Below are 10,057 nucleotides of genomic sequence, written 5' to 3' on the forward strand. Positions count from 1 at the left end.
ATGCCTCAACCAAAAGACTGTATTAAAAGACCCCTAGAAGTGGTCCTTCCAGATTATGATTGTGGCATGTCGGTGAGGTAGTATTGGGCATTTGAACTACCTCTGCTTGTGTCAGGCCTGGCCTCTGGGTAACTAGATGGCAACAAAAACAATGAGGCACCTTACAGACTAACAAATTTATTTGGGCATTTGTGGGCTGTAACCCACTTCATCAGATGCATGGAGTGAAAAATACAGTAGGCAGGTATAAATATACAGCACATTAAAAGATGGGAATTGCCTTACCAAGTGGGGGGTCAGTGCTAATGAGGCCAATTCAATCAGGGTAGATGTGGCCTATTCCCAACAGTTGACAAGAAGGGGTGAATATCAAAAGAAGGAAAGTTCCTTTTTGTAGTGCTAACGAGGCCAATTCAATCAGGGTGGATGGCAACAGTTTTCACTCCCATGAATACTACTTTCACAACGTGCTGAAGCTAGTACAGTGACTCATTATTTGGTAGATGGCTGTTAAAATAGTTTACTTCACTAAGAACATAATTTGAATCCTTTTCCAGACTATTTTAGCCAAGAATCACAAACTGAATCACAAGAAGTGCCATTGATCTCAGTATGCCTCTCACTGGCATAGAGCAGATAGACCCAAGAAGTACAGTACAGTAGTGACAACTGAAATTTAACATTTCCTTTAACATTCTGCATATCTAAGGTCAATTTCTGCAAGGACACAATGGATTTTCATTCAGGATTCCCTGTAAGAGCTCACAGAATTTGCAAGTCTCTGTAAGGATATTCTAATTTCTAATTGTTTCAAGTGTATTGAGTTTAAAGTGACCTTGTTTGTACATGTGGAGATATGTTGCAGTAGTGCACCTTAGTGATGCTTACTCAGAAGCAGCATACAACCATCACAGTCAATTACCAACCATGACAGAAGTGAATTGGTCAAGAGAACAAGAATTTAACTTTCAAAGGAGAGGAAAGAGAGCTGGAATTTAATTTTACAAAGAGAGGAATGAGAAACGGTGTTGTGTAACGACCTTCAAAAATATTAAAAGTAAAACTCAACTTGCTGAGCACGAGTCATAAATTTGATAAACATCACCTAGTTTTATAGCACAGCAGCTAATAATCATTCTAGTGTAGAGTTATGCTATACGTAACAGCTGAATAAGCTCCTTCTATCCTGGAGTTACCATTTCCCTGCAATGCCTTTTGAAGACTGCAGCTCAAAGAAAACATTTTAAGCTGGGATGGATGTAGCATTGAAAAATAGTTTGTAATAAAACGATCCTACACTGGCAAGGGAATACTCTGTAGGATCTAATAGGTCATTTCCATTTCTGATTGTCTGTCTACAGCCCATAGTGAACCTGTTTCACTTTGTTTTTAAGAAACTATGTCTTTGCTCTTGGAAGAACTTACCAGAGGGCTCTTTAATGTACAGTAGTGATTATTATAGATGTCACAAATATGATTTCACTTTTTTCTGCTAGTATTCCTTTGCCCACAGTCATCTTAGGTACATAGACAGATGCTCACCCATCTGTCCACATATACTGCATTCACCACTGTGGCATCTGAACATTTTCACTCCTGCTTTACCTTCAGTGGGAGACCTTAGGTTTTTCTGTGTTCCTTCATGCCTGGCCCCTTTTATTCACCTTTGCCAGAATAATACCCATCTCCCCATTCAGTGGTGGATCTCTTCCTTCAGGATTGTGGATTGGCTGGCAGGAGTGATTTGACTGTCACAACCAGCACCATTACTACCAATAAACAAAGAGCAAAATTCACCCTCTGACTAGGCAATAAGAATTCTAAGATAATCAAAACAGCTTCTCTCTCATGGCACACAATACAGTATTGACATGTTTTCGAGCCAGGTAAAACTGCAGTAAAGAATGTACCACAAAGATTTTGGCAAAGAGCTCTTCCAAAGGAATTGCTCATCTGCAAACACATAATCTCAGTTTAAAGGGTTTATGTTGAGAACTGTGAATTGTTGCAAACGTAGGACCCTTAGTCATAGCAAAGGGGAAAGGAATATCTCATTCCTCTCCGGCAACGCTCTTTGGAGCAGCAATGGCAGGCTCTGAAGAGAACTGTATCAAGCCTTCCGATACAGAAAGGAGGTTTGCTGTGACACTGGGCCTTTTAAGAAAAGTGGTGGGGCATCAAGAGAGAAATATGGAATGCATGTAGCTTTTGGAGATGCTTGGAGAAGCTGATCACTCTTCCATCCTGATGATACCTTAGAGACTAACAAATTTATTTGAGCATAAGCTTTCATGAGCTACAGTTCACTTCATCGGATGCATGATGCTGTAGCTCACGAAAGCTTATGCTCAAATAAATTGGTTAGTCTCTAAGGTGCCACAAGTACTCCTTTTCTTTTTGCGAATACAGACTAACACGGCTGCTACTCTGAAACCTGTCATCCTGATGATGTTAGCTTTGTTTGATCATCCCCTAAACAGAACATTCTTACATTTGTTAGCTTAATATCCAACAAGCTAAATTCAATAAAAATAACTATTCTATGTAGATACACATATTATCTCTGATGAATTAGCTGGGCAGCCCAGTTATTAAATCTGGGTGCATAATCTTATATTTGGGCATCCTGTTTTTCGGCACTTAGCTTCCTAAAATCAGTATTTAGAAGCCAACTGAGGGTTCCACATTTAAGGTTTGGGCAACTAACTTTGGCATCCACCTTAGGAAAATTCAGCCCGACTACTTTGTCAGCCTTAATACCTAAATGTAAAGCACTGCACAGCTAGACAAACAAAATCTAGCCATAATTGAATGGCTACATTTAAGTTATTTTTCTTTTTAATCATCATGAAAGAAGATTATATGAAATCCATTGAGGTTCAAAATAAAACATTCAAAGGATGACAGAGATTTTCCATTTCCCCTCCCCACTGAAATCAGAAAGTTCCCCATAATTCAAAACAAAACAAAAGGACACCACCCACAACACTGTTTGAGGAAAACAGATTTATGGACATATTTGAAAATTTGCTTCTAGGAAATTAAGAAATTAAAACTCTAGCCAACAGTGAACGTTATGACCCCCACTGCTAAATGTAGAGACTAAAATATACATATTTTAAGATTCTTTTAAAAAACAAAAACACAGTAAAGATGACAACTTGCTTCAAAACAAAAGGATCATCCTTTATAGGATACATATAGGTACAGAAACTTAATTTAATTAATGGCCTTAAAGTTTAAGTTTCTGCCTTAGTAGTTACTATACCGGTCTAACTTACCATAATAAATTAGTTCCCCCGAGGCCCCTCTAGTTGCGTTTAGAGGCTCCTGTAGTAATTAAGGGAAGTGGATATTTTTCACCCAGGTCTTGTCTCAGTCTCTAATCTATGGTATTGCATGTCCTGGGCAGGCAAGCGTGGGCGTCGCAGCAGTGCAGGATCGCTAGACAGCAATATGGAAGTAAGTAGGAAGTTACTGATGTCTAGCTGGATGTGATGATGTGCATTTCAAACCTTTCTTTTATATACATATTTTTTTGCTCTCTTTCTTCTAACATATAACCTGCCTGCCTCAGATAAAATGCATGCGTAGGCTACTCACTTTGTATTATTCCAGCTTAAAAAACACTTATGGCTTGTTTTAGACTAAGCACCATTTTTGGTTTCAGCTAACCTTGTTCCCTCCTCTGTTCCTGCAAGCATGGTTAAATGAACATGATGTCCTTTTGCCACCATTTCGGTCTGATCCCAGCCTGAAGGCCCACTTGCACTTCGTTACACAATACACTGTTCTATGCTGTTTGATATCTAGCTAACACTATTGACTTTCATGCTCAGCCATTCCCATTGCTTATTTTCTAGTTAAATTGCTAAATGTTTGCAGTCATACCACCATGGAATTGCACAGATAGGGCATGGGAGGAGAAAATGAGTAAGACAGATGAATTCAATGTGGATTTCATGAGATTTCATTCATCTTCAAACCATTTATATATACTGTTCATGTCGTTGAATTCAGCTTGCAGATTTATTTATTTTTTTTGTGTGTGTGTGTTTGCGTTGGGTAGATTGCAGTTTAAATCTAGCACGTTATTCTTAAGTACTGCTTTGTCCCTAATTGTTTAAAAAAAAAAAAATCTCCAAAGACTAAATAGACAATTCAAGGCTAAATAGTAGGGAACATGGGCCATAGGTCAGAAAAAAATCACCACGTAGAAACCTTATTGAAATGAGTTGTAGAAGTATTGTTGCAGTCTAACATATAATATAAAGCTAGGTTTATGAAGCAGCACAACCCTTCCCTACTGCGGTTTACAATAAGAAAAAACTACTTTTAAATTTAAATTTAAAAAAAAATCTATTATGAAATTGGAATGGTAACTAACATGTGTTACTGTGTGTTCATTTCAGTTTAATTTAATGTAGCTTTTTTATTTTAAGAAAAATGTGACTGGTATTTTAAAATGTATTTTTTCTTTAAAACAAATTCCCAGGTATAATGTCATCTTTCATTGACATTTCTCTTAATTTAAGTATCAGATTTTTACAATAAAAGTATTAAAAGAGAAACCAGATAATGGCTATTAATGTTTATAAGCATTCCAAGAAGGGCATGAATGCCTCAACTGTAGCTTGAAGAGAGAAACTGTCAGAAGAGAAATTCTGCTATAACACTTAACATAGTCAGCCCATGTGAGCATGTAAGGAAGACTTGATGGATCAGTGTGAACTTTTTCTTTTAAACATATTTTAAGATTTTTTTTTTAATTTTCATTTCTATTAATTTCTTTTAGGGGTCCATCATTAGCAGTCCTCACATGCGCCGAAGAGCTACATCAACCCGAGAGTGTCCATCTCGCCCTCACCAGGCTATGCCTAACTCTTCCTCACTCCTAGGTTCCTTATTTGGTAGTAAAAGGGGGAAGCCACCTTCCCAAGGCCATCCACCATCTGGCCCATCGCAGCAGCCTCAGCACCCACCTGTAATCCCACATCAGCAACACTCTCAGCATCCTTCTGCCATGCACCATGCAGGGCCAGCTGAGGGGCAGGGGCAGACGCAGGCACAAGTGCACACTCACCATTCACAGTACTGTCACATGCAGCAGAACCCACCCCCTTATCATCACCATCACCACTATCATCCTCCACAGCACATCCAGCACACGCACCAGTACCATCCACATGTGCCTCATTCCCAGCATGCAGCACATTCTTCTTACATGCAGCACCCTCATTCACAACATACCCACCCTCCGCACCCTCCATTGCCCCCCCCTCACCCTGGGCACTCTTCTCATTCCCAACATGCTCAGCATCACCATGGACAGTCAGCTCCTCCTTCCACTTCAAGCAGTGCTAAGCCCAAACACAGTGGCATCAGCACAATAGTCTAGAAGTATTTGTCCTAATAATGGTAGTTTTAGGCACGGTTATAAAGGCACTTAAAGGAAGCAGCAAATAAAATGTGGATTTTTACCCAGCCAAACAATTTTTGACTTCTGCAAGCTTAAGGACTTGCTGTTACTAAATACAACCATTTGAATTAGTGTGATCAATATTGGTTTTACTTATCTCTTCAGCAGAGGCTTGCCTTCTGGCCAGTCCTTATCTTCAATTGCCTTGAAAACATGCTGCTTACTGAATACAAGTTAAGCTTCCTTTTTCACCAAATCCCATGACAATTTTACATGCATAATAAAAACATAACCTATTAAAAAAAAAGTGATTCAGAACCAAGTGTTGCATTCTTGCTCTTTTATTGTCAATAGGCAAAAAAATAAGTAGACCTGATATGGTTGATGAAAGTACGTAAGTAAACTTTATGTAATATAAATATATATATAAATATATATATACTGTATAGTTAACATTTGTGCTTCGAAAGCAAATTTTTCAGTCCACAAAACTAGCAATATAGACTTTACACGGAATTACACTTACTTGATAGAAGGACAGTAACAATATAGCTTATGAAAGAGTAGACCAAAAACTTTAAATGCTAGGAATAAATTTCAGACATTTCAGTATTTTAATTTAAAAGTCCTCTAGACATATTAAGACTCTAAGCAATCATTACTAAAATGTGCCAAGTAACATAGTATTTAACTGTTGTAGTAAAATATTGCTTTGTATAAATCCTTATTTTTATTAACATAATATCATATGTAATCAGTATTATAACTGCTCTGCTATTTCAGGAAAGCAAACTAGTTAAGATGCAGTAACTATACAGTAGCAACATGGGATGACCATTTACCACTGGTTATCTTAAAGCATTGGTTACACAAATTCTTAGACACTTTAAAGGCTGTGATAACTGTGAATTTACATGATCCGCATTTCTTTTATATGCATATGATTTTATGAACACATATGAAGAGTTACATGAAAGGTGCATGCCTACACTGCAAAAACATTCATCTCAAACATGATGAAAATTACAAACACCCATCCTTCTCAGTCACTTCATTTTCCTATTTACCATGACTTGCTCATTTTTTCAGTTAAAATGAACTATAATCTGACAGTGTTTCCAGATGGAACTGCTCTAAAATTTTAAGGTGTATTTTAGTATCTAGTATAGTGTGGTTATTTGGTTTTGGTTTTGGTTTTTTTAGTAGTGTAATTCCATATAGCCATATGCTAGCGGCAAAGTGGGTTCACCATTTTTACTCATCACATTTGTTAGTTTACACAGCACTCAGCAGGCTGAGTTTATGCTCAAACCCTCACTGTCCTACTCCAATTAGTTGCAAGACATCATATAAAAGCAGGCTGTGCTATTGTTGTTTGTGTTGTAATCAAGCCGTTTGCAAATTCATATGAGATTTTGTATCCCTGAATCCTGTACAAAGTCATACATGGAGCATACTTTGTAGTTTCAGCATTTTGAGCCACTGCAAGGACTTTACACCTAAATGGTAGAAACAAAGGAACCACAACTGCAAAACTACACCAGCTAAAATGCAAAACTTGAAGAAGGGAAAAAAAGAAGTTCCCGTGTGAGATGGGTAAAAAGAAGTCGGAAAAGAACCAGATCTGTCTGTTTATTTGAACAATACAAATATATAGTAGCGTTGTATAAGGAAAGGATGAACTTTCCGTATTGAGTTACTTTTGGTATCTTTAATTTGGTTTTTCCCCTCCCCGTTTCTCCTACAGTTGATATCTTAATACCAGCAAAACTGCAAACTGAGCACTTTGTTAATCTTCATAAAGAGCAAATATAGCAATCTAGAGTTTAGCCTTTTGCTAAAATCTGTCCATGTTTGTTCCCCCGTGTGCAATATCTTTGATCCCTTTTGCTCCTATAAATTAATCTTACATGAAATGAGAATAACACAAATATTTTTTAATATCATTCAAGCTATCCTAAATTCTGTGTCTTGCCTTACGAGGCTGATCTGGGCCCTCGGAGGCTGTATTCCTTGCAGTTTAAAAAATACTGTTCTTGTAAGGGAAAGTAGAATTGTCTGCATGTCCTCTAACATTAATAGTGTGAGGCTACACTCTACATATTGTATATTTGCACAATACATCAGTGTTACTGTTGATATTAGTTGAAGTAAAGGGATACATATTTAAATATGTCTGCTTTTCTTCATACCTGTGTACCAATAGTAGAGTCTAACTGTAATTTATAGGTTGTTCCAGAAAAGTTAAAGATACCATTCAGGTACAAAAGTCTTTCTGAAACCACATCTTTTAATGAAAACTGAGGTAAAAATGCTCCTCTCCATCGCATACTATATATTCTGAACTTGTTCTGTATGCAGAATTATTGATGTCAGTGAAAGTGCTGTGTGCTGAACAAGTGCAAAATATGTACTGGAGATCTGCATTGTACCGTGGAGAGGAAGATTTGGCCCCAGATGTTGTTTAGTTAGCATGCAATGCCTTAAGTATTTTAGCACTGAAATACTTCACATTTGTTTGGTTTGGTTTCACATTACCCCTTAGGTTCATTTAAGAAAGGCGTAACAATAAATTGCCTTAGATTTACACTGTGGGCCAGGTTTTAATTTTGGCAGGTGCAATTGATGACGTGCAAAAGCTGTCACAAATTTTGTACGTGCAAGAAACCATTTGCACATGATTTTATGCGCGCACGCATACACACACATACTGGGGAGGGCCTACTTAGTAGGCCCACTAATTCCACAGGGAAAATCAGAGGCCATCTTGTGGCTGCTAAAAGTATTGGGTCCTTTTAAGAGCACAATATTTGAAAACTTTCTCATAGTTTAAAATCATTGAGAAGAAACACAGTATGCTCATTCTTTCTTTCTTTTTGGAACTGATTACCTTTAACAAATGTCTTGGTGTCAGCATAAGTCTTAAGAACCTCACTACTACTACTTTAGGTAACATGTCTGACTACATCTGAGATTATTAGTTGCACACAACACCACAGATCACGCCTAGAATGAGAAGATGACCGTATTCTGTTACTGTGTGCATTGGAGAAAATGAAATAGTAGACGTTGAAAGGTTTTAGTCCTATTTCCTTATTGATTAAAAATTAGCATAGATCACTACCGGGGCCCATGTTTCTCTGTTCCCATGAATAATATGGCTAAGTAATAGTGTCAGTTTGAAAGAATGAAAGGGAAACCGAAAGAATGCAGATCACAAAAACCACAGATCTTTTCTGGGACAACGATCAAATATGTATTTGGGTTTTTTAATTTTTTTAAGTTCATGAAATGTACAACAATGTAAAAAAACCAAGTTCATCCTAATATAATGTACGTCTTGTATTGCTAAAAAAAGTCTTCAAACATACAGTGTAGAATGATTTTCCCATCATGTACTGCATGCAGCAGAAGCCTCTTGTTTCTTGATAAAATGAGCTGAAAGACAGTCAGCAGATATTTAAACAATGAATCTCTAAATGTTGACTTGCTGTTCCATATGAAGCTGTGTGTTTTCTGCAGTTAAGCATGCATTTTGCTGTTTCCGTTGTAAAATATCATTGCACTTGTTGCCTGCAAAATGAGTTAGTGTGTATATAGTTAAAAGAAAAATGAAACCAATAACAAGATTAAATTGCGGGGAGGGGGTGGAGGATGTTGGAAGTGGGACCAAGTAGGGGCAATAGATAATTCTCTAAATTGTATATAGTGTGTAAATTAGTATTACTATAAGTCTGCAGTCACTTTGAGGTTGCATACAGTACCTATCTCCTGCTAGGAACTTTAATCCAGCTTTGAGTTGTATTAAACTGTTAGAATTAGGTCTTGAATGCAGACTGTTAAAGACTTCAGGAAACATCATGCTCACAAGAAGCTTCTGTTCTGGGGAGGCTCAAGACCCATTTTGTAATTGCAGGGAAGAAAGGAGTGCTTTCATTTTAATATGCATTCTGTTTGTAAGTAGTAACAGGCCCTATCGATGTAAAACTATAACTGTGATCATGTGGAGAAATCAAATAAATCATTTAAAACTCTTTCTGTTTCTCATTTTTGTGCAGTGGAAGAACATCAGTTCTGCAGACTGGAAGAAAAGAAAATCATTTCAAGTGAAATGTTGACCCCCTGAAGTCAATGGGAGTTTTGTAACTGACTTCAAAGGGGCCAGGGTTTCACTCTGAGTGTTTAAGTTAAAGCTGAGGGGCGAGAATTGCAATTCTATTATCAAAATTCTGGTCCAATCACTTAAGGTTTTGGTTTGTTTAATGCTCATGTGGATGAGTGTACTCCTTAAGAAAGTTAAGGAGCAATGCAGCTGGTTTGAGCTGGACAAAGCGAGAGGTGACACTTGAGCAAGGCTCTTCACATGACCCTCCTAAGTCATTTTAACTTAGATATGTGGGAACCCAGTCCTGATGTTTCATCTTAAACAGAAACTACCTGTCATGACCAACTGGTTTTGTGCTGTGGACAAATCGGGGGGAAGAGGGGACTATACCAATATCTATAGTGAAAGTTTAGTTTTATTGTGTATATTGTTGGTGATTTTTTGTCTCTTTTAGAACCTGACCTCACTGAGGACCTGATCCAAAACCCATTGCAGTTAATGGGAGTCTTTCCAGTGGCTGTCAAAGATACATA

At 37.5% G+C, this 10,057-nt stretch overlaps 1 protein-coding gene across 17 annotated transcripts in view; it reads left to right on the forward strand.

The window, feature by feature from the left end:
• Positions 1 to 9,453, forward strand: part of IQSEC1 (IQ motif and Sec7 domain ArfGEF 1) — a 723,214-nt gene extending 713,761 nt beyond the window's left edge. For 14 of the 17 annotated variants that reach the window (XM_073352194.2, XM_073352195.2, XM_073352196.2 and 11 more), the window contains 2 exons: positions 3,413 to 3,462; positions 4,796 to 9,453. In XM_073352194.2, the coding sequence (XP_073208295.1) occupies positions 3,413 to 3,462; positions 4,796 to 5,398 (653 nt within the window). In that variant the 3' untranslated portion in view covers positions 5,399 to 9,453. The remainder of the gene's footprint in view (positions 1 to 3,412; positions 3,463 to 4,795) is intronic. The other 3 variants (XM_073352208.2, XM_073352210.2, XM_073352209.2) reach the window with 3 other exon arrangements.
• The last annotated feature ends 604 nt before the right edge of the window (positions 9,454 to 10,057 follow it).

Source organism: Lepidochelys kempii, chromosome 7, assembly GCF_965140285.1.
Source record: "Lepidochelys kempii isolate rLepKem1 chromosome 7, rLepKem1.hap1, whole genome shotgun sequence".
In the NCBI taxonomy this organism is placed as follows: domain Eukaryota; kingdom Metazoa; phylum Chordata; order Testudines; family Cheloniidae; genus Lepidochelys; species Lepidochelys kempii.